The sequence below is a fragment of the Cryptococcus neoformans genome, chromosome 5 (genome assembly GCF_000149385.1).
Source record: "Cryptococcus neoformans var. neoformans B-3501A chromosome 5, whole genome shotgun sequence".
NCBI lineage: Eukaryota > Fungi > Basidiomycota > Tremellomycetes > Tremellales > Cryptococcaceae > Cryptococcus > Cryptococcus deneoformans.
This window is the reverse complement of record NC_009181.1, coordinates 1,038,498-1,060,964: the sequence shown is the minus strand read 5'-3', so window position 1 is coordinate 1,060,964 and position 22,467 is coordinate 1,038,498. Positions and strand designations below refer to the sequence as shown.

Here is a 22,467-nt window from a genome sequence, read left to right as displayed (position 1 = left end):
CCATCATCGTCAACCTTGATTGTAAGGACCTCTCCAGACTCAACTTGGAGATCAAAAGACCCAGATGAAGCCCACATAGGCGAAAATAACGAGTAACTAGTTGTATACTACCCCTTCTTGTCAACTAAGCTCTTTCAATGTAATGATCTTGACTTACGTGGTTCTTAACTAACGGCACTGCAGTACTATCATTCGTCATCATACTCTTGGCTTCATCGCTCCAGATAGAGTCGATAGGTGCAAAGATGGTGAATCCATTATCAGTAAGTTGCTGAAGCTCATCTGTCATGCCTATGACCTCAATGGCTGATGACATGTTGGATAAACCTGAAGTAGCAAAAGCTTCGGAGAGGCTAGGAGGAAAGGCAAGAACCTGCATCATATCTTAGTTGTCATACGTAACAGAAAGAGGAAACCCACATAATCGATGGGAAGAATTTCCAGATTCCCCAGACCCAAGCTGCTACTCGTGTCGACGAATCCATTCCAACTCGTGGCATTTCCCCACCAGCCATCTACTACCAGGCCTCCGTTATCTCCTTGGTACAATACCACCGCTTGATACGCCTGACTATTTGAACTCGTCGCATTCATCTCATCTTTCATTTCGAGGTAAGTAGACGCCACTTCTGCACCTTGAGATGGCACGGACGATGGTGAGTATTCGCCTTGAAGTGAGTGTAGCGCCAGGAGATCCGCACCCCAGTGGTCTGTCATTGAAGAGAATGGTGGCCAAATGTTCGCTGTCTGCCATGCTTCGTCTGTAGGAGCCAAAAATGTCCAGATATCTGCGTTCATGTAAAGATCCTCCAGCAACTCGTAACCCTCGTCAGTTTCGGAGAGATGAACGATAAGCTCTTCGGAGATGGTAAGGCCGTTGTAGTACAGGACATTGATAAGGGAGATGAGGTAGGTCGCCAGGTCGGTGTCAGGGCAGTCAACTTCGGTCGGGTCTGCAAGAGAAGAAGGAAGGAATGGGGAAACGAGCAGCAAGAGGAGGGGGACGGTCTTGAAGAACATTTTCCCCTGGCTTTATTGTTGTTGGAGGCTTTGTGGAATTGGGACGGCTGGGTATTGGGATGGAGAGGGTTAATCCGTTGGTAGCGGTTGCTGCTCGACTGCTGTTATGGAAGAAGGAACGTGGGATAATGAACGTGATATGGTATTTAAGGAAATCTTATAAGTATTGCAAGCAACGATAACAAAGTATAGAATAGTAGTAGAGCAGCAATAAGTGTTCACATGCGAGCTCTGAACCAAACATAACCTCCTTGGGGTTTAGATTTGGGCGATACTTTCTGCTATTCCAAAGCCGTCCTATCTGTTTTAGAAGGCTTTTACAAAGGAAGAATCAGGAGGCACAAAACCGTCACGCCGCCGATGTATGACTCATGAACAATCTCACAAAGGATCCTCCTTTGATTTTCCCAGGTTGTCAAAGAGGCTATAGTAATGAGGGGCCACTTTAGCTGCAAGTATTATTCACCGCAGTTGACTACATGGTCCCATACAAGGCTTAGGTTTCTTTCCGACCAAATGGTAGTTTGGACTTCATCTGGGGGTTAAAGTTGCCAGTGGGACATATCGGGGCACGTGAAAGATTCATGATAAGGTAATTATATCAGTATCAAGCTACAACAACTGCTAGGCGGACGGTCTTCATGTCTACTAAAGGATGGATTGTGAGACGGGATTTATAACTTTGCCTCCCTGTTCTGCATCGCCATAAAGGGACAGCCACCACCACCAGCAGCTCTTTGCACGCCACCGCCTACTGCTCCAGAGACGGGACAAGTCTCATCGCCGGCAGGAGGAGCAGTCTTGTCCAACGGCTTGCCCTCCTCGGCGGCTTTTTTGGCCAGTCGAGCAAAGCCTGTATCGTCCCTATCTACTCCCAGCTCTAAGCGATTGTTAAGGAAGTCAGCAACGAGCGGTCGCAGGGGCATCAAGATGAAGGCATACCTATCAGTTTACCAAATGCGTTGGCAAAATCTTTGAAGAAGAGATTTTGGTCTGCCGCGTATTTTTCGACCCATGGACGGAATGATGGGTCCTCAATGAGAGCCATCTATGACAGGAGTCAATAAGGATCATGCAGATGCCATGGAGATGAGAGTTGAGCCCACGTCTGTTGGCAGCATCATGAGCCTTGTGCCGGCTACAATAGCTTCATACCTGAGATCCTCATGTCAGCACAGATTATAGAAGTTAGGTTTAGGTCCACCTACTGGAATGGTCCATCCCATTGTCTGGGTTTCCAAATGGGACGGAGGAGAAGTTTGAAATACTGATTGGAGAAACGAGTTGGATTGACGACCCATGGTCTGCATAGCTCATCATCAGCCAACGTCACGTACAGAGGCTATTTTCCGGTACCCATCAAAGCCACTCCGGTCCGCATGACAACGACCTAAAGAGTCGAATTAGTATTGAAAACATGTTTCCACCTCGCATCACCCACCCAGGTTATGAGCACCACTGAGCGCTACAATCTCCTGGTCTGAGAACCCCATTCTTCCAAACACGTCCCTAATGTGGGCTGCTCCCAAGGCTCCATCTGGTAAACGGTTGGACACATCACCTCGATGCTCAACTGCAGCTTGCTCAGATTCATAGTCTAGTCTTCCGGGTTCCCAGGGGATTTGCGGACCGCCCATAGCCTCGATGGCTGTTACTCCTGCCAGAGCTAAATAAAGGAGAGTCGATTAATTGAAACCATGACAGTTGAGGATGAGAGAGGAACATACTCCACAAGTCCGCATGAGAGATCCAGGAGTTGGCACTCTGAAGCGGGAGAAGGAACGATATGGCATAATGGAGACCGGCATTTGCGGGGTCAACAGACTGGAGAAGTTGGTTTAGCCTTGTTCTTCGCGCGTCAAGCTGAAAGATTCATTGATGCTTACTTCCGGTGGGAATCTCATTCCAGCTCTTTACTCCATATGTTAGCTTGACCAGGTGAAGAGATTCACTGTATGCTTGCTTACCCGTTAGAACCTCCGTTGTGCTATGAATCACATGTTAGCCAAGACCTTTAACAAAGCGTGACCAGCAATGAGCTTACTTCTACCAGACTAAAGTTTCCAGAAGCATGCCACGCCAGTCTATTTGTACAGATAAGCATGTAAGGATCATGACTCATGCAATTCTGGCATACCTAACCAAAACGGGACCAGCAGATCCATCGTCGTACCCGGGCTGCTTCATGATCTTCTTAATCTCCTCTTTCAGAGCTGATCACACAAAGTCAATTGAAATCCTTCTCCATTCTTAGGTTTACTCTCCCACCTTGGTAGTCTCCTTCTTTTACTGAAGCCATGTTTGCTAGTATTGTTCGATGATGGGCGAGGAAAGTTGAGGAGAAAGATGCAAAAGGCTTGCTGTGATTTGGTGTCGTTTCTGTCGGTTATCACTACAGCCGGTGAAAACCTTGTCCCACGGTTGAATCGGAAAGAGAGGCATTAGAAAAGTGGTTATAATTGAGCTTGTAATGGAATTAGAAAAGTGTTTGTAATGAGAGTAGGTGGCGTTGTCTCGGAATCATGTCAACGACGGTGCTTTCCATCGCATGTCTCGAACGACTTGTTGCTCTTTAAATCATACTTTCGAGAACATTACTTAGGAAAAACATACATTGTACGTCTACCCCACTGATATCTATGCCCGAGTGACTACTTACTAATTGTGTTTTTCTTTCAGCAACTCCTGTCCTCGTAGCCTTTCGATATGTCTTTACCCAAACGTATCCTCAAGGTATGCTCGGTCGGTTTCCATCAATCGTATCGTTAGACTGACGAATCACCGAATCAACTCTCGTAACAATACTATCTCGTGCATTGTATATCTGATTCCCTTGCTTTGTCAACTCGTAAACCTTGCCCATTCCATCCGACAGGAGACTGAACGTCTCATGGCCGACTCTCCTCCCGGTATCTCCGCTGCTCCTAAAGATGACAATCTCCGACATTTCGACGTGACTGTTGCCGGTCCCGACTCTTCTCCATATGAAGGTGAGTTCTACCCCCCCTTGTCATTGCATTTTGTTGTGAGAACGATGGGATAAACGAGTAGGGACGTCATGGAGGCTGATCATGTTTGTTCGCGGCCTTATCCTGCGATCTGCGTGAACAGGTGGTGTTTTCAAGCTTGAACTGTTCTTGCCGGAAGAATATCCCATGAATCCCCCGAAAGTCCGATTTTTGACCAGGATATAGTGAGTTTCATTGTATCGTATTGGTCATCGCTTGCTGATTCATTCCACCTAGCCACCCAAATATTGGTATGTCTATGCGCCCTCTGTAGCTATCCCCTATCAACCAAAGAAACACATTTTAACTGCTCTGAACTATAGACAAGCTCGGCCGAATCTGTCTTGATATCCTCAAAGACAAGTGGTCCCCTGCTCTTCAAATTCGAACCGTCCTGTACGTCTATCTCCTCATATCACTAAACTCTGCGTCTGCTCACGCATCCCTCATAGCCTCTCTATTCAGGCTCTTCTCGGTGCTCCCAACCCCGACGACCCCCTTGCCAATGATGTTGCCCAGCACTGGAAGGAGAACCAGAATGCTGCCATCGCCCAAGCCAGAGAATGGACTCGAAAGTATGCTCAGTAGTAGTGTCTGTAGCTATTAGAATGTTTCCTTAGGGACTGGTGTAGACTTCTAAGGTCACATGTCGATTGCGATGGATGATTTTTTTTGTATGGTAGATTCCTATTTCTACGTCTTTAAAAGAATGCGTAAGCTGTTAAGAGTGTCCGAACCCGTATTATCATGAAGCCTTATTTTTCCTGAACCGGTTTAATAGCTGGTATTCAGTAAAACATCTTTTATTTATCAATCCATCATCATGCCAACACACTGTCTATCTCTGATTAGAAGTCCTATTGGTCCCGTTAGCTATTTTGCCACTCATTGAAAAAAGAACCTTGATAATGGCAGAACTCACGGTTACTCGTCCTCCAAATTGCCAGTCCGCATCTCCCGCTACGAATGGATCATTCTTCGGTCCACCTTGTTCCCCAGTCTTGGGATTGACATCACCATCAAATTCAGGCTTGGGTCCCTTCCTCACGTCTTGATGTAGATCTTTCTCATTCTCTTGCTCCGCAGTAGGAATAGTGCCAATAGTCTGATTGGCTTTAAGAAGGGCCTCAAACTCTGCTTGCTCGGCTGGAGGAAGAGGCGGAGGGCCAGGACGGGTAAAAGAGGATGGCGCGCGCAAGAAGGTAGGGGTGGTGTGGATGCATTTTGAGAGGACAGGCCGAGCGAAGAGAGGTCGGAATGGGATGTATAAGAGCATGTTTTCGGTTCGTGTTGGTTATACACAGAAGATGTGGTCGTGAAGTGGCGTGGAGAGTGGAAAATGAGTTTCGGGGAAAGAGGAGATAGAGGCCCGGGGCGGACAAGCGAAAGTGGAGGTCTCCCAGTGTGACGCAGCGTAAGATGACAGTTTCTGCAACAACAAATCTCACATCTGCTTTGTTACAGCAAATTATCATACAATGGAGTCTCCTAGCCGCCCACCTACTCCTCCTCTCCCCACTCTTGCCCCTTCTTCAAGCAAGGGACAAAGTACGTTGAAGCAGCGTCATCTTGAATAACGGAACTGACACAAACGTTGCAGAACGGGACGAATCCATCCTCGAGCTGAACTCGCTTCTCGACAGAGAGACGGCCAAAAGCAAATTGCGACGCTTGGCTGTGGGTAGATTCGTGCATTTTGAAGGTTTACGCTGAACAGACGTCCATGATAGATATCTACATCGTGTCTACCGCCCTTGTTCAATCCGCTATGCCCATCAACAACGCTCGCGGCATGTAAACAAGTGCGACACGAATGTACCAAGGTGTGCCAAGAGGATCAACAAGGGTATTCTTCATACTGATGAGGTGCTGGAAGGCCCATTTTGATCCCATACAGAGACCATGGACAGACTCTACCCTTGGTTTCTGCTCGTACGCCTTGGACCATCAATATTTTTTTCCCCACTGACCCAACATAGATACCTAAACTTATGCTACGGCGACCCGATGTTCACTAAGAACCCTTCATTGGGGGATGGTTCAGGCCCGCGCGGAGGGACTAAAGATTGCAGATACCAGCATTTTCAAGTTACCCCTTCCACTATTCGTTGTACTCAGCCTTTACCTGAAGGGTATCCCTCCGTCATGCCTGGCTATTTGAAGAAGAGGGTACTGGGGGATGAAGATGTAGAAAGGCAAGACAAGGAAGCAGATGTGGCGCAATGGGTCAACTGTGATCTGAGGAGGTTCGACTACTCTCTTCTGGGACAGTGAGTCATGTTCATGCCAGTAATGGGACGAGGTACTCAGACGCTGTCAATTAGATTCCAAGTGATTGTCGCCGATCCTGCGTGGGTGAGTCAAACTTCCATAATATTTCCGAATAGACAATGTGATTGAATCCTTCTCCTTAGGATATCCACATGACTCTTCCGTACGGCACTATAACGGATGACGAGATGCGGAATATGCCTATCCGTTCTCTTCAGCCTGACTGGGGTATTCTTTGTCTATGGGTTACTGGACGAGCGATGGAGTTAGGCAGAGTTGTATTTGCGCACTGGGGCTATAAACGAGTGGATGAACTGGTTTGGGTCAAGACAAATCAACTGCAAAGGCTGATTAGGACAGGAAGAACTGGGCATTGGTTAAAGTCTGTTTGCCTTTTTTCACAGTCGAAGACTGGACGCTGATGGTGTATAAATAGTCACACGTGCGAGCATCTTCTTGTAGGCCTCAAACTCCCTCAGAACTTTCCACGTGATGCACCTATTCCATGGGACACAGAACCCGCTCTTCGACATCTGAGGAAATGTGTGGATACCGATGTGGTGGTTGCGGAAGTAAGGGAAACAAGCAGGAAGCCGGAGGAAGTCTATGGGGTTATTGAGCGACTGGCGCCGAAAGGAAGGAAGCTAGGTTGGTATAGAACTGCCCGAACGTAAGGAAACACTCAAGTGCTGATATTGACGGACAGAATTGTTTGGAAGGAAGCACAATACTAGGCCCGGATGGGTCACACTTGGCAATCAGCGTGAGTTAACCTTCCTCTCGCATAATACCCAATTAAACGCTGACACCTTGTCCAGTCGGAGATTCTCAAATAGCAGAACCAGACTTGTACGACCGTCTTGTCAAGGCATATCCCAAACAGAAATTCACTTTTGTGCCTTCAAAGCAATAATGTTTGTAAATCGAAACTGGCTTGTATTCTGTATAATATGTCACACCATGCATGTAAGGATATAAATATGTCCCCATCTTATTATGAAGCCCTATGTCAGTGTTATAAGCATTGCTGTAGGTGCTCTCTTTATACATAAAGTGTAGACGTCGGATTTTCGGCCGCTGTACTGGTGGTTTAAAAAAAAAAATCAAAATCGTGTCGGCGCGGTTATGGCCGAAATGATGTGATCTTTTTTCTTCTGATAAGCGAGGAACGGAGGAACGAGGCCTTTGGACAGGGCGCGAACAAGATTCGAACATTCTTATCTTCTGTCCTCTTTCATTATCGCAATTCTTTCATCCATAAGCCTCGTTAGCATGCCTATACAGGCGAGGAATACAGCTTCTCGTCTCCCATACAGCGAGGACATTGAGAAAGCCCCCCTCAACCCCGACAACAGTCCTCCAGATTACGACGATGACCGCCGTACAAAGCCGCGGCAGTCCGGTTCGACAAGGAGCGAGATGCGTACGGTCTTCTTCACTGGTTTGGGTTTGTTCGCTCTCGCTCTCTACGTAAGCCAGAATGTATCCTTCCCCTTTCCTAGCAAACCTCAGCCCTTGCCCGACTTCATCACCAAAGGTATCGAGCAATGCAAGATCATCTCTAGGCCGCCTCCTCATTTTGAGCGATTCGACAGCAAACGAGAGAAAAACGATAGGTTCGTTCCTGGGACGAAGCCTGTATGGCTTAAAAATGGAACTGTCTGGACTGGTGAAGATGATGGAAACGAAATCCTCCAGGGTGTAGACCTGTTTTTGGATAATGGTGTGATTCGAAAGATGGGGTCTACACTGGAGTTAGATGAGATATTGAAGGGTTCTGAGTACGATGAGGTCGAATTGCATGGGGCTTGGGTCACTCCAGGTGAGTAGATGCCCCTTTGAAAATGAAAGATGGTTGATGCCTCTTCTATCAGGTATCGTGGATACCCATTCTCACATGGGTCTCGACTCTGCCCCTGGTCTCAAGGGCTCTTCTGATACCAATTCTCACCGCGGCAACACCCAACCTTGGTTGAGATCGTTTGACGGCTTCAACACTCATGATCTTGCTTTCAATTTGTCTATCTCTGGTGGTATCACAACAATGCTCGTTTTGCCCGGTTCAGCTGGCAAGTTTCTTCATTTACATTTACTCGATCATCGTGCTGATGTGATGTTGAATCAGGGTCTATCGGTGGACAAGCTGCAGCCTTCAAGCCACGATGGACTTATGAGAACACTCCCCAAAGCATGCAAGTTGAGCCACCCTTCGTAATTGACTCTTCTGGTAATGGCACCTGGCAACGCACTCATTCCTGGCGGCACATCAAGCATGCTTGTGGTGAAAATCCTGCTCGTGTCTACGGCGCCAAGCGTATGGATGCGGCCTACGACTTCCGAAAAGCCTATGCAGAAGGCAAGGAGCTAAAGGACGCCCAAGACAGGTGGTGTGCCGACCCTAAGAGTCAGAAAGAACCCTTCCCTACCAGCCTCGAGTACGAAGTTCTGGCTGATGTCATCAGGGGTAATGTCAAGGTCAACATCCACTGCTATGAGACCACTGACCTCAACACTCTTGTACGAATCTCCAACGAGTACGAATTCCCCATCGCAGCATTCCACCACGCGCACGAAGTCTACCTCGTACCTGACCTACTCAAGCAAGCTTGGGGCCCTGTGCCTCCTGCGGTTGCAATCTTTGCGACCAACGCCAGGTACAAGCGAGAGGCGTATCGGGGTACCGAGTTCGCTCCCAAGATCCTTGCCGACAATGGCTTATCTGTCATCATGAAGTCCGATCACCCTGTTCTCGACTCGCGTTACCTTGTCTATGAAGCCTCCCAAGCTCACCACTACGGATTGAACTTCTCCCACTCCCTTGGAGCTGTCACTACTCACCCTGCCAAAGCGATGGGCCTTGATCACCGTCTTGGCTATGTTCGCGAAGGTTACGATGCCGATTTGGTTGTTTGGGACTCGTTCCCTCTCTCGTTAGGAGCTACCCCTAAGCAGACTTACATCGATGGAATTCCTCAAATCCTCAAGCCTCATGTGGTGGAAAAGCCTGCTGAGGCACAAGAGATCTTCCCCGAAGGCAAGTGGGATGACGAGATTGCTGAAGCTATCATTACTCGTGGTGACCCTGACAGGCGCCCAAAAAAGTCTGCAAACAATATTCTTTTCCAAGGTGTCACCGCTTTCTACCTCGGCACCGACAAGTTTGATCTTTCTGTGTTCGAACAGGGCAAGAAGGGCGATGTTATCGTCAAGAGCGGGGAGATTATTTGCGTTGGCAAATGTACTGTGGAAGAAGATTTGGACTTTGAGGTCATCGACTTGAAAGGCGGTAGCATTGCACCTGGTATGATTAGTGTCGGAAGCTACCTCGGATTAATGGAGATCAGACAGGAGAAGTCCACTACCGACGGAGTAAGTAGTGTGCATATTTATTGGATTCAGACACCTAACAGACACTTTTAGAAAGCATACGATCCATTGCAGGACGCTGGGGAGTATACTGACGGTATGTTGGTACACGCAGTCGATGGCGCTCAGTTCGGCGGCAAGGACGAGCTGTAAGTGTTATTCAAGAGTTATTCATCGCCCTTCTGACAAGAATGTTTTAGTCTCGCCTACAGCTCCGGTGTAACTACCATCGTCGCCTACCCCATCTCCACCTCACTTATCTCTGGCCTCTCTTTCTCCTTCTCTCCCTCTGCTCCCCACCCTCTCGCCCGGCATGCTATCCAGAACCCTTCTGCAGCGCTTCATCTCTCTCTCGAGAACACTCCTACATCCATCTCTTCGAAGATTGCCATCCTTCGACGTCTCTTGCTTGGCGAAGTCGAAGGCCACACTGAAACGGTACGGGCATTCAAGAAGGTGGCGAATGGAGAATTGAGGTTGGTCGTGGAAGTTTCTTCTGCCGATGTGATAAGTGCTTTGGTGAGATTGAAGAGGGAAGTGGGAAGGAAGGTGAAGATCACCATTTTGGGAGGGCACGAGTCTTGGCTCGTAAGTAGATGTTTCTGAACTAAGGGAGGAGAAACGATCGCTCACCATGTACCTAGATTGCTCAAGACCTTGCCGACGAGGACATTGGCGTCATCGTCGCCCCCAGTAGATCTTACCCTGAAGAGTGGGACCAGCGTCGCATAATTCCTGGTCCTCCTCTTTCAAACCACACTCTTCCATCATACCTTGTTTCTCATGGCGTCGTACGGTCTTTCCCAATTTTGTTTAATTTTGAAACTGACTGACGCTTGACCATCTTACAGAAAGTTGGCCTTGGTATCGTTGAAGAATGGCAAGCGCGCAACACGCGATACGACGCTGCATGGGTTTACGCCAATTCCCCGGAAATCTTCTCTAAATCGTCGGCTTTGGCCCTTGTGTCCAACAACCTCGAAGAGTTGTTAGGACTCAACGAGAACAACAACGCTTTGAGAGAGAATGAGAAGGCTTGGGTTGCGTACGAGGGTGACTTGTTTGGATTTGAAGGGCGTGTGAGGGGTGTTCGAGGGTATGCAAAGGACGAGGTGGATTTGTTCTAGACTATAGATGAATGATAAGCCTGAACGATGTCCTATGTTTTGAAATGAATAAACTGAACATTGAAGCATCAGCACTGCATCATGTTCACTTATGGTAACAACAAATTACTCACCAGTTTTGAACTGTTATGGGTACCATCAACCGCTGCCATGATCACATGATGCCCTTCTTGCCCTTCCTTCCAGCAAGTCCAAAGACGCGAACATCGCCGGACTCCCTCCATACTTCTCTCTGCAAACAGCCCCACTCATCATCCTGATACTCTCTCCACCCTTTCCGCGTCGCTTCCCACACTTCTTCATCCTCCAACTTTCGTAGTCTCACTTGTGCAGACTTGCCAAACATTCTCGCAAAAGTGAACGAAGGGACTTGACCAGCTTCTTCCAAGGACCATATAAGCCTTTGAAGTGTGTCATGAGTGAGTGGTGAGGGGATAGGCGAATTGATCGTATCTGCTGGTAGAGGTAAAGGCGACGGAGGGGGAGGGGGTGGAGAAGAGAGATGAAGGAGAGCGGATGCGGTCTGGGCGCCCATGTTATTCAACACACTTCGCCATTTTGTCCACCACTGATCAATCTGTCTTGAAAGACTCCGATACACAAATCCAGGTAATACTTCTGCATGTGATTCAAGAAGACTTTGTGCTGAAGCCGCATGGGTGTAGAGTACAGAACGAAGGTACAGAACGGCAGAAAGTGCTGATAAAAGCTGGTTGGAATCTAAAGAAGGGCCATCTGAGAAACTGGAACTGGGTGTGATGGGTAAAGATAGAGTAGCCTGACGAGATTGAAGCTTTTGATTACGAGGAGTTTGTGGTGTACGGGGCGTGATAAGTGAGCGGGGAGATTGAGTGGTTGAAGGTGTATGGGGCAGCTTCGGAGTCCCGATAATGTCCTCTCTCCAATGCACCCCTTGAGGTAATGTTGGAGCACCTGCCAGCTTTGGTGTTTTCCCGGTATTAAAAGGATGGTCTACAGGAAGAGGCGGGTCTTCATTGAACTGCTGTACCAGTTGTTTCCTTGTCATAGGAGTTGGAGGGAAGGGGAATGAAGAGATAAACGGCTCTATAGTACTCGATCGCCATTCTTCCCTGGAAGAGGTAAATCCTGACCCTTCTCCCGATCCAGAATTGGTGTCAGAGCCGCTGCGTTCAAGCCCTGTACCAGCGGGGATTTCCAGGAAAGATGCAAATGAAGGGAACGATGTCGGACGTTGGGATCCGTCGGAAGTCGAGTTTGAATCGTCGCCTCCAACCCTCCACTCAAAAGATGGTGAAGGCGGCCATGGAATTCTTGAGCTCCTCTTCTCATTCTTCAACCCTCTGTCAACCTGGACAGAGCTTCGTCGTCTGTTAGACATGCTTCCTTCCGACGCATCCACGACTTCCCATTCAGCCCAGTTGTCGCCCCTCTTCAATCTTGCTTTCATCAACAGATCCGAACCCATCTTTCTCAACTTCCCTAATCGTCCTTGTTTCTCGTTATCTCCTTCTGGAGCCATTGTTGGCGGCTTCAAAAGAGGCATGGACGTTGTAGTACGGAGAGTAGGGCGGGGGAGAAGGATGTCCGATAACTTAGGCTTAGTTGGCTTTGGGCGGGGACGAGTGGGAGATATGGGAGGGAAATATGAATTCGAAGATGGATGTCTGGCGAATGTATTTGTGGGATAGGGAAGGACGATGTTCGGCATAATAGAAGAACTGGGGGTGGAACAGTTACCACGGTCGGATTCCTGAAGTTGGCGGGTCGAGAATTGTATGTCTAGACTATCTCTTCCCAGAATCCCATTCTTGTGACCTTCTTGAAAGGGTTTTCTAAGCGTATGCGGATGACATACCCAATCTATTTCGCTCTCCATTTTCTTGCAAGCGAATTCTGCTTTTAAATATTAATTGATTTGTTCCAAAACGAATCTCGGCCCTCGGGTTACGGGTGCGGAATGTTACAGCCCGTACGGCATCATAACGCAGAAAAAGGTAAAGAAGATAAAGACAACGTTATTGCCTCCTTCTTCCTACTCTTCCCGGTACCCGTGTTTCGCGTTCCACACAGCGTTTAATCGATCGTTGCTTGTCGATTATCGCCAACCCGGCTTAGCAATCTCGACTATTGAATAGCGTTCGTATTCTCGTAATAGTACGTCTAAATAGTACGAGATGATCGATTTGTGAGTAATGAATTGGGACTAGTCGACGCTTCGATCGACAGGCTGTTAGATAGGTAATAGATGTGAACAAAAGGGGCTGCGAGGAAAAGGGAGAAGCGGCGGTGAATCCGAGATCTGAGTGAGGTGTTCAGGACTTAAGCGTCAAATTACCCTGTACCATAGAAATCAGTTTCCCTGTTGTAATTAGTCGCCTTCGTTTGACTGCTGGGCCCTGTGCTCTTGCCAAACATGTGCCGCAAGTAGATCCTGAAAATACAGAACAAGGGCCAGGGGCGTGCAGAAGATACAACACATACATTTGATACCAAAGAAAAAAGATGGACCGCCTGCATGCCTTGCCTCTTTGCGCAATGAGGTTTTGAAATACGAGATGATAAAAAAAAGGAAGAAGAAACACTTTTTAATGGCTTACGAGATAGTAGATTGACGTACGCGTGCACAGCGGAGGCTCGAGCGTCGGCAGTAAAGGAGACTTGAGCGGATGGTCTGCCTGCGTTACAAGATCGTTCCAGAAGTCAACGACGTTAAATTAGATCAGGTCAAGGATTTATTCCTGCCATGTCGCAATAATACCCTAAGGCCCTCAGCCCGTCAATGGATCAGCCCGCATATTTCGGCGAAGGCTCAAAAAAAGAATGTGCCTTTGTTTGTCTATGGTGGTCTATGATGGATCCCTGCAGGAGCCAGGACGGGAGGGTGGTGGAGGAGAGGAGTAATTAGGAAGCAAAAGTACATCATACAATAGCGAGCGAGTCACCTCCGCAGCCCGTACCGGAGGAGACTTCTCAGCAGCAGTCACAGCGCCCACCGCCCATCATGGAAAGATACGGCTAGTACGGGAAGTACAGAGAGCCGATTATGCCAGTTACGGGACCTTTTATGTCTTACATTGATAATACGGCAAACAAAAATAACGCTACTGACTACGCTATGGCTCTACCACACAGTTTGATTATGGAAAAGATTCATCCGTAACACAAACTACCCGCGCCCGAAGGACAAAAACGAATCAAAAAAGATTCTGATGTATATACTACGCGTATACCGTATCTGAGAGAACACTCCTCGATTACAAGCAACCCTACAACTACGCCCCGATCCTTCAAAGCCCTGTTTCTTCGTTGTCGCTTTTCTTCTCCTTTCTCTAACTTTTTACGTCAAATCTGAGCTCTCTACCTTGTACTCTGTAGCTTCTAACCTTATAGCGTGCACTAAGCGCTACTGCCTGGGGAGACTCACCCCGCACCACACGACAATGTCTTTAATCTCTCCCAGGAATGGGCTCGTACTTCCAGATCCTCGCCATACAATCACCACTTCCACTCGCAAGATACCCTCCACTCCTCGCGAGATCGATAGAGATGACAGAGTTCTTGTGGCCTTGGAGCATAAGTTGGGCTTGACCGGTAGAAATGTGCCAAAATTGAATGGAACGGTCTTTAGAACCGGAGACGACCCACTGGCCGTCAGGTGAAATGGCGACGGAGAGAACATAGTCCTATATGAATGTTAAAACTTTGTACGAGGAAAAAAAAAGGATTTCAACGCACCTTGTGTCCGTTAAGAGTAGATTGACAAGTACCCAGGTTCTTTTGAGCCTCTTTTCCTGGGGGAAGAGACTCTACCTCTCGCTTTGTACCAGTCAAATCCCAAATTCTCAAAGTCCGGTCCAGAGAGCCAGAAACAAGACATTTTCCATCCGGAGAGAATGCAACACTGAAAGGCATTCAGTCAAGATAGACGTCGTGCACGGTAACATCCGAGCTCACCTGTAGACTGAATCCTTGTGACCCTTCAGTCGCTCAACCTGCTGACCTGTAGAAACATTCCACACCCGGACCATCGTGTCCAGAGATCCTGCAGCGACAAGTTTCCCATCCGGAGACACTACAGCCAGTCAGCGTATCTAGCAAAGACAAATAAAGCGTCATGGGATTAACTCACAAGCGACAGAAGTAATACCTGCATCAATCGGTCCATGCTCATTGTGAATAAAGTCTTCAATCTGCAAATTGAACACGCAAGTGCCCTTCTCAACATCCCAGATCCTAGCAGACTTGTCACCGGAACCGGAAACAAGGAATCGACCATCACGGGAAAAATCGAGAGAATAGATTTCTTGCATGTGACCTTGGAGAAGGTGGCAAATGCGTCGTTGCTTAAGATCCCAAATCTGTAACATTATATCAGCAAAGCTACGTTGAGATATAAAGCGAGCAGGTGATTCACTCGAATCTGTCGGTCCTCAGCACCGGTGGCGAGAAATTTGCCATCAGGGGAGAAACATATGCTCCGGATATACAGATCGCCAGTGCGATTGGCCAAATCATCTTGGAGGGTCCTTTAGAAAACTTGCATTAGCATCTATTACTATTGTCGAACACAGCATGTGCTAAGGAAGCCACACTCACGATACTCGTGCGCCAGTCTTGACATCGTAGATTTGCGCCGTCCTGTTGCATCCCGTTGCAAGGTACTTTCCATCATTTGAGAATTTGACACAGCAAACGACACTGCAATCTCGTTAACATGGATGCGTCCTTTGCACTTAAATAGCAACAAGCAGAACTCACGTCTCATGCTCGAGCGTGTGCACCAAAGTCACGTCCAACTGCTTTCTCATCTGACTACTCCACATCGCTTGCCAATCCGAGCCCTCTTTTCTCAGTTCTCTTGATACATTGTCGGGATCAAGATCGGACAAGTGGACGGGTGGGGAAGGAGGGGCGTTGAATTGGGGTGGACGTGTGATGCGCCTTTCACGGTCACGGTCTGCTGCGGAAGGGGGACGAAGGATGGGAGGGCCAGCGGTGGGATTAGGATAGGGTGAGCGGGCTACCGTAGAACAGATATTAGCACACTGAAAGTTTCCCAAATTCAACAAACTCACATCGACCAGCATCTAAACCATTGAGAGTAGGGCCGGGCAGAGTCATACCGAAAGGCGGCCTATCTTCACCAGGCCGATGCAAATCTGATGGTGAAGAAGGGTTGTTGAGGGCGGCAGCGGCTCCAGAAGGCGCTGAAGAACTGGGTCCACCACGACTCTCAAGCTCACGTCTCAACCTTGCGATTTCTGTTTCGTACCTGAATGCGCAGATGATGTTAGCGTGAATCACAAGTGCGAAGAAACAAAGAGCAACGTACTCTTGACGAATCTTGGCATGGTTAGCCTCGAGTTCGTAGAGAGATTGTCTGATCATTCCCAGCTCATTGATTTGTGATTGTACTATAGATTGAATCAAGGATCATCAGATATACCCCCGGAATATAGACTCACCCTTCGCCTCGTACTCGTCTCTCTGCTGTTTCCAGATATTGCCATCCGTTCCCAATGTCTCGTACTCCTGTCTGATGAGATCGAATAGCTCATTTAATCTTGCAGTGGACGGTTGCGCCAGGACGCTGGGTTGTGATGGCGTGCCTGCTGGTGGGAGACGGTGATGCTTGTGGACGTGTTAGGAAGGCTGTGGGGATTGAATGTGGGCTTACATTGTATATTGCTGGCGGCTGCATTTTGGCGAGAGGTGTCTGCGCTTAGATGCAGGAATACCCGATGTGAATATAGGATGTGATAGAGCGGATTGTTTTGTGGAAAGAGTTGCGAAGATCGATGGATGAATGACCGTCCACGCCGCGAACGGATCTGGGACGTTACGTAAGTGATTCCCAGGGCGGGGGCGCGCCCAACTTGTCAACAAGGCCATTGAGTTGTCTGTCGCCGGTTTCTGTACTCGACGCCAAAAATGTTCACCCCACCAAATCCACCACACGGAAATCCCCCGCCACTTTCCTACTCCCCCTTCCCCAGCTCCTCTCGCCACCACCGCCTGCAGCGCAGCATCCCTTCCAACCTCTCAAACTCCTTCTCCTATACTCCAGCAGACTCAAACTTGGATCTCTCTGTAGACTCGGATAATTTCTCCTTTGCCTACCCTACAAGAAGACCAAGACCATCAAACTTGAGCATATTTTCATCTGGCGCGCTCGAAAATGCTGCTGAACAAGGCAACCGTGGTATCTCCCAAGTCTCTCCACGTGCCAAACCTAGTCCCGTAGGGTCTAAAAGATCCACTGCAACTGCTCGTCCACTTAATCTCACTACTGACCCCAGAAATGGCCGGAGTGCAAATGGTAGAGGAGAATATTCAAATGGCCGACCAAAATCAAGGATGAACGAGACAATAGGTCTGGACGATGAAAAGGAGCAGGATGAGGAAAGGAACTGGAGTATGGTCGATTCAATGAGGCTGTGGAGGCATGATGCGATCATGCAGCATTTGTATGAGACCGCAGCGTTCTGGGGAGACAAGATTCTCAGCTGGACAGGTATGCTTTGCCAATCTCTTCGTCAACATTTCTGCTAATGTTATGTAGCCGATCCAAACGACGCCTTTTGGCTAGCCCAAACACACTTTCTTACAGGACACTATCTTCGAGCGGAGAAACTGCTTACAGAACCCCTCGTTCCCTCTCCAAAAGGCTTTTTACCTCCAAGGGATGGATCTGGCCCTCAGGACAAGGGCAAGAGACGGTCGCAAGACGACGATGATGGGATGAATGGTTTGGAGCCCGGTGAAGATGAAGTCTTGGGCAGAAAGTTGATTGATGAGAGTCTGGCTTGCCGGTATCTAGCAGCTCAATGCTTGGTATGTCCACTCCGTTACGGTACATGAAAAGTGAGGCTGAAGGAATGTCAGGTACACCAAGAGAAATACGTTGAGGCGCTTGAGCTGGTAGGCGAATCAAATCCTTTCCGTACTCTGGACCACCCCAGTCAAGGCCCCGACGAACCATCACAAGACGGAGGTATCAAACTTCATTCTTCATTGTGTCTCTTACGCGGTCTGCTTCACCTTCGTTTATCATCATTCGCATTAGCAAAAGAGTCGTTGATGGAAGCGTTGATGTTGGATGTGAAGAACTATGATGCGTATAGAGAGTTGATAGAAGGAGGAATGATGTCTGAAAAGGAGGGTGAGTGAAACTTTTCTATTGAACAAAGCGTTCCATTGACTATCTACATACGTAGAGTGGGACTTTGTAACCCATCTGGGATACCGGAAGCAACTGTCCGAAGACGACGCCAACTTTGTCAAACTCATGTACATGACCAAACTCAAAAAAGACACCCACGCATGCGAGGTGGCGGCCGCTCGGGAAGCGCTTACCACTCAATTCGCCCTCGGAGAAAACTGTGACGTCCTCGTTGGGCTTGCAGATGAGCTTTACGCCAAATACAAATGGGAAGAATGCTACGTTGTCACGACCAAAATCCTTTCTCGCATCCCTGGCCACCCCAGCGCGCTTCCTCTTCATCTCGCGTGCATGCACCATATTCATCGGCTAAGGTCTTCTTTATTCATGTTGGCGCATGAGTTGGTGGAACAAGATCCACAAGCGGCTACAACGTGGTATGCTGTGGGGTTGTGGTACTTTTCCGGTAAAAGATGGGCTGAAGCAAGGCGATATTTCAGGTGGGTCATTTCCGTCTAGTAAGGAGCAGGTATTCATAGAAACTGATACGGTGGAGTAGTAAGGCAAATTTGATAGATTCACGTTTCGCACCTGCTTGGATCGCTTTTGCGCACTCATTCGCATATGAAGGGGAGCATGACCATGCCATCACCGCCTACTCTACTTCTGCCCGTCTATTCCAAGGGTAATCCTACTATCTTATTTTACGCCAGGTTATTTGCTTATCATAAGGGTGGAACAGATCTCATTTACCATTGTTATTCATTGGAATGGAACACCTTCAATTAAGCGCGTCAAATTTGGCGGAGGAGTATTTCTTAGCTGCAAAGGCTATCAATGACTCTGACCCCTTATTACTTAATGAGCTTGGTGTGGTACATTATAACAAGGAAGAGTAAGTCTCTTAGTATCATATGTTTCAGTAACATGCTGATTTTATCATGGCAGCTATGCTGTTGCCGCGAGCTACTTCAGGAAAGCCCTGCGAGCATCGTTTGATATGCAGGGTGTGAAGAGCATATGGGCTGTAACGTACTGCAACCTTGGACACGCTTACCGAATCATGGGGTGAGGCCAAATGTACCTTTTTTGAAACAAGGCAGCGCTGATGCCTTTTTTAGCGAATATAATAAGTCTGAACACAACTACCGTCAGACTATCCGATTAGACCCTACCAACCCCACAGCCTATTCTTCTCTCGCCCTCCTTCATCATCTTCGTGGTGACATTCGCCTCTCTATCCAGATCTACCACCAGGCCCTGTCCCTCTCGCCTCAAGACCCTCTCTCCACCGTTTTATTGGAAATGGCCTTGAAAGAACAGATGGAAACACTTGATCCGACAACGCTCCCTGGCTTACCTGGACAGTTGGGAGGAAGAGATATGGATCCGTTCAAGGTACCAAAGGGGAACCCAAGCTTTGGACCTGTACCTGTTGAAATGGATCCAACCACATTAGGGGAGGCTGGAGGAGAGAGCGTGGTGCTGCCTCCCGGGTCGGTACCGTTGCCATTACCGGCGCCGTCTGGGACAACATCAGCGGCGTCATTACCTATCGCCCGGGTACCTGGAGATGATGCAGAGGATAGGTCTTCTGTGCAAAGTGTAGAGGACGGGGATGAATATGAAGAAGGGGATGGGTCAACAATGGACATTGAGGATGATTAAATTGTGTTTGAAGATTGTACGACAAGTCAACGATGGTGTGCGCTACACATATAGCTCACACAGACGATTTAATGATGAAGCATACATTGTTCTCGGCAGGCGGAAAAGTCAGTCATGGGTAAAAGGAAGGAACCGGGGTTAGTGGTCTGTTCGCATTTTCCGATGCATCCTTGTCGGATCCCAGCACGGTCCATCAAGTCAAAAAAATTGAGATTTCATGCAACCAATCGTCGCATCTAACATCTAACATCTATCTTGTGTAAAGCGAGAAGTGTAAAGGCGAACTGAGCGTTCTAGGAATGACAGATAATATGGGTCCACTGGACATAGAATAAGCTCACAGATTATTCAGCATCTAAGCACCAGCAAGGGGGTAACATTCACTCTGCCAGCTGACAAAATGAGTACAATTACAAGGTACTACAGCTTCTGGCCATCATGTCTGCCCATCCACATTGTCGACTTAAGGGTGGTGTCAAGGAGGTTGCGGGGAGAATCAGAGTAGTTCACCACTGGGCTGTGAGAGACATTCGAAAGGAAGGACGTGACGCTGAAAAGGTCATTGTATTGTTGGACTCGGATAGTGATTGATTGTCAAAAAATCCTTTGGCCTTGTTGTTTGATTGCAGTAGCTATTATAATGACTGCCTCTCATCACTCGCACTACCGGGACACTCATGCAACTGGAGAAACAGTAAGCGCTGCCAGCGTGGTGCGTGGGGACAAGTCTCATCGTCCGCTTCCTCTCGGCAAAAACATATTTATGTAACCTACGTTGCAAGACAAAAACAGATTACTTGTTAGTCGAGTGTCCTGATCCGTGTGCGCAATATGACCATCTGGTCATTGAGGCATAAAAATCAGATATCACTCAACCCTACTGCTGAAAACTCGCCAATCTGTCTTGGTAGACTTTTTTCGCTAGGTTCTCATTTATCACAATCCTCGCCCTGATACATTTTTATCTGATTCACGCTACTGAAAAATGAAGATAGGTCTTTCGGGGGTGCATTTATTATGGGACGACAAGCTTCGTCAGAATATATATAATCCCGTTTAATAATGACCCAACCATTCCGATTTGGACTCTGGCGTGAGGCAATTGTAATAAGGTTACATATTAGTAAAAAATAGTAGTATGGTACAAATGATCCGTGTCGTCGATTATATATATCGTCCTATCACGCAGAATGTCCATAACCCAAAACTCCGGTCCCCGGGCCGCTTATACACTGTCGGCAGATAATTCGAAGGGGCAGGTAACACCACTGATCAATGTTGATGTCAGCGGCTTTTTGGTCAGGCCCACGATCGACATCTTGAGCAAAAGCTTGAGCTTGAGATCAGATCTGGTCGTGCCTGGCCACATATGGCCGCATGCATTATACCAATCGTTCCCTGTGCGTCGGTCAGATGGAAGGGCTCAGCTGCACATGGTGAGGGGAAAGAGATTGATGACTTACAAGTCGTATCGGAAGTGTTGATAGCACTATATGCAAACTTCACAGGTAATATAATAGCTTGCTCAGCTTTGTGCGGCATGACGTGATTTCCCCAATCCCCTGTCGCTATCTTTTTGTTTGTTGTTTCGTCGTACAAAGAAGCTTCCAGATGCGTGAAATGGACTGGAACGTAAGATGAGGATGCGTCGGCTAGATAAAACATGAAGTCAGGTTGAAAGATGGGTCTATAACAGATGAAACGTACCCCAGAGATTGAGGTTCCCAGAAAACGAAAAATTGGTTGGCGTCCGACTGAAAGAGATTGTGTCGTTGTTGACAGTGAATGGTTGTTCATCATAAAATTCGAAGCTCGGCGCTCTTGGAATGACAAAGTAGAGCGTTACACCAAGGCTGCGTGTGGTCAATGCCCTTGTATTTCGTATCAAAGACAACCCACTTACGCAACGCAGAACAGAAAAACAGCTCCTACAATCACTTTTCTAGTTAACCACCGGACTCCACATAATCCTCGTTGGTCTCTCGTCCATTCTAGCCAAGCTTTCTTCCTCTTCTCTGCTTTGATGCCAGATTGGCCCCTTCGTGAAAGGTCATGTAATTCAGTCTTCCTCCACCTGCGTCACCGATTGACATGCTCAGTACATCAAGAATTTCGCTTTGCACTAGTCGGGGCTCACTCAGGTCCTAACACTGGCACAGAAACAAGCTCTTCTTTTGAGGCGAGGGATTTCCTGGTGTCTTGAGAATAAGTATGACCTAGGGGGGGTATATGCTCGCTGACAGGTCTGTTGCTGCTACTGTCAACATGGCGTCACAAGCTCTTAGAGAGAGTTCGTTTACTTACTTTCTGTCGCCTCCCATGACACCCAGACCGATCGTACTTGATCTTGCGTTTCCTCTACCTGCTTCAATACCAGGATTGTACAAACCGTTGCCATGCACTTCACTCCACCTAGGCCCTTTGACATCAAAGTCTGCCCTGACGTCAAAGTCCTCGAGCTCTTCATTAGGACTGTAGTTGAGATTGTACGGCTGGTGATGATTTGAGTTGTAGGCCATGGCTAAAAGTTACTCAGTGAGTGGCTGCATATATAGGATATGAAGCAATGAAGTGGGTTTGTGTAAAAGTTGTGTGTGAACAAGAGGTATTGAGGCTGTGTCGAGGCGGTGGAGGGACGTGCGTGCTTTCTTGGCTGGGAACGTGTACCTTATCTCATCATGGCTGAAGTAAAAATATACTGGCCCGTCAAAGACCTGTGTGCAGGACATTTGGGAATATATCGAGTGTATCGTCAGCACTGCATATCTAGAGCCCATGCATATCTACCTGACGCCCGTATAGAGTATGGGAGTACAAGAGCATATGCAGAACAAAACAAGAGTGGCATATGTCGGAGTACTAA

The 22,467-nt window shown here is 47.9% G+C and overlaps 10 protein-coding genes across 10 annotated transcripts in view; 4 read left to right on the top strand and 6 right to left on the bottom strand.

The window, feature by feature from the left end:
* CNBE3890 (hypothetical protein) overlaps positions 1 to 1,020 on the bottom strand; it is a gene marked incomplete at both ends in the record, with an annotated part of 1,472 nt that extends 452 nt beyond the window's left edge. Inside the window, 3 exons of the mRNA XM_770022.1 lie at positions 1 to 107; positions 158 to 373; positions 421 to 1,020. The exon at positions 1 to 107 is cut by the window's left edge and continues 79 nt beyond it. Of these exons, the coding sequence (XP_775115.1) occupies positions 1 to 107; positions 158 to 373; positions 421 to 1,020 (923 nt within the window). The remainder of the gene's footprint in view (positions 108 to 157; positions 374 to 420) is intronic.
* Positions 1,021 to 1,694: 674 nt separating this feature from the next.
* CNBE3880 (hypothetical protein) lies at positions 1,695 to 3,319 on the bottom strand (the record flags this gene model as incomplete). The annotated part of the gene is made up of 12 exons (XM_770021.1): positions 1,695 to 1,900; positions 1,963 to 2,068; positions 2,127 to 2,175; positions 2,229 to 2,324; positions 2,377 to 2,410; positions 2,462 to 2,686; positions 2,748 to 2,844; positions 2,907 to 2,931; positions 2,988 to 3,007; positions 3,065 to 3,104; positions 3,158 to 3,233; positions 3,289 to 3,319. 12 exons carry the CDS (start codon positions 3,317 to 3,319, stop codon positions 1,695 to 1,697), a joined length of 1,005 nt encoding a protein of 334 aa, XP_775114.1.
* A 591-nt stretch (positions 3,320 to 3,910) lies between these two features.
* CNBE3870 (hypothetical protein) lies at positions 3,911 to 4,616 on the top strand (the record flags this gene model as incomplete). Its single annotated transcript, XM_770020.1, has 5 exons — positions 3,911 to 4,010; positions 4,132 to 4,213; positions 4,266 to 4,279; positions 4,352 to 4,424; positions 4,481 to 4,616. The coding sequence occupies 5 exons, from the start codon at positions 3,911 to 3,913 to the stop codon at positions 4,614 to 4,616; spliced, it is 405 nt and encodes a 134-aa protein (XP_775113.1).
* A 222-nt stretch (positions 4,617 to 4,838) lies between these two features.
* On the bottom strand, positions 4,839 to 5,304 carry CNBE3860 (hypothetical protein; the record flags this gene model as incomplete). The annotated part of the gene is made up of 2 exons (XM_770019.1): positions 4,839 to 4,862; positions 4,951 to 5,304. 2 exons carry the CDS (start codon positions 5,302 to 5,304, stop codon positions 4,839 to 4,841), a joined length of 378 nt encoding a protein of 125 aa, XP_775112.1.
* Positions 5,305 to 5,506: 202 nt separating this feature from the next.
* On the top strand, positions 5,507 to 7,212 carry CNBE3850 (hypothetical protein; the record flags this gene model as incomplete). Its single annotated transcript, XM_770018.1, has 10 exons — positions 5,507 to 5,576; positions 5,629 to 5,705; positions 5,759 to 5,851; positions 5,905 to 5,960; positions 6,008 to 6,298; positions 6,353 to 6,383; positions 6,443 to 6,681; positions 6,736 to 6,947; positions 7,006 to 7,062; positions 7,118 to 7,212. The coding sequence occupies 10 exons, from the start codon at positions 5,507 to 5,509 to the stop codon at positions 7,210 to 7,212; spliced, it is 1,221 nt and encodes a 406-aa protein (XP_775111.1).
* Positions 7,213 to 7,571: 359 nt separating this feature from the next.
* CNBE3840 (hypothetical protein) lies at positions 7,572 to 8,514 on the top strand (the record flags this gene model as incomplete). The annotated part of the gene is made up of 2 exons (XM_770017.1): positions 7,572 to 8,121; positions 8,174 to 8,514. 2 exons carry the CDS (start codon positions 7,572 to 7,574, stop codon positions 8,512 to 8,514), a joined length of 891 nt encoding a protein of 296 aa, XP_775110.1.
* A 2,432-nt stretch (positions 8,515 to 10,946) lies between these two features.
* CNBE3830 (hypothetical protein) lies at positions 10,947 to 12,482 on the bottom strand (the record flags this gene model as incomplete). Its single annotated transcript, XM_770016.1, has 1 exon — positions 10,947 to 12,482. One exon carries the CDS (start codon positions 12,480 to 12,482, stop codon positions 10,947 to 10,949), a length of 1,536 nt encoding a protein of 511 aa, XP_775109.1.
* Positions 12,483 to 14,220: 1,738 nt separating this feature from the next.
* Positions 14,221 to 16,475, bottom strand: CNBE3820 (hypothetical protein; the record flags this gene model as incomplete). The annotated part of the gene is made up of 11 exons (XM_770015.1): positions 14,221 to 14,457; positions 14,510 to 14,675; positions 14,729 to 14,846; positions 14,904 to 15,132; positions 15,189 to 15,300; positions 15,371 to 15,472; positions 15,533 to 15,794; positions 15,850 to 16,046; positions 16,107 to 16,188; positions 16,240 to 16,405; positions 16,452 to 16,475. The coding sequence occupies 11 exons, from the start codon at positions 16,473 to 16,475 to the stop codon at positions 14,221 to 14,223; spliced, it is 1,695 nt and encodes a 564-aa protein (XP_775108.1).
* Positions 16,476 to 16,705: 230 nt separating this feature from the next.
* CNBE3810 (hypothetical protein) lies at positions 16,706 to 19,604 on the top strand (the record flags this gene model as incomplete). The annotated part of the gene is made up of 8 exons (XM_770014.1): positions 16,706 to 17,288; positions 17,337 to 17,608; positions 17,660 to 17,936; positions 17,992 to 18,436; positions 18,496 to 18,621; positions 18,679 to 18,831; positions 18,885 to 19,004; positions 19,058 to 19,604. The coding sequence occupies 8 exons, from the start codon at positions 16,706 to 16,708 to the stop codon at positions 19,602 to 19,604; spliced, it is 2,523 nt and encodes an 840-aa protein (XP_775107.1).
* A 1,225-nt stretch (positions 19,605 to 20,829) lies between these two features.
* Positions 20,830 to 22,002, bottom strand: CNBE3800 (hypothetical protein; the record flags this gene model as incomplete). Its single annotated transcript, XM_770013.1, has 6 exons — positions 20,830 to 21,002; positions 21,068 to 21,256; positions 21,312 to 21,457; positions 21,508 to 21,678; positions 21,742 to 21,820; positions 21,909 to 22,002. The coding sequence occupies 6 exons, from the start codon at positions 22,000 to 22,002 to the stop codon at positions 20,830 to 20,832; spliced, it is 852 nt and encodes a 283-aa protein (XP_775106.1).
* Between the last annotated feature and the right edge of the window lie 465 nt (positions 22,003 to 22,467).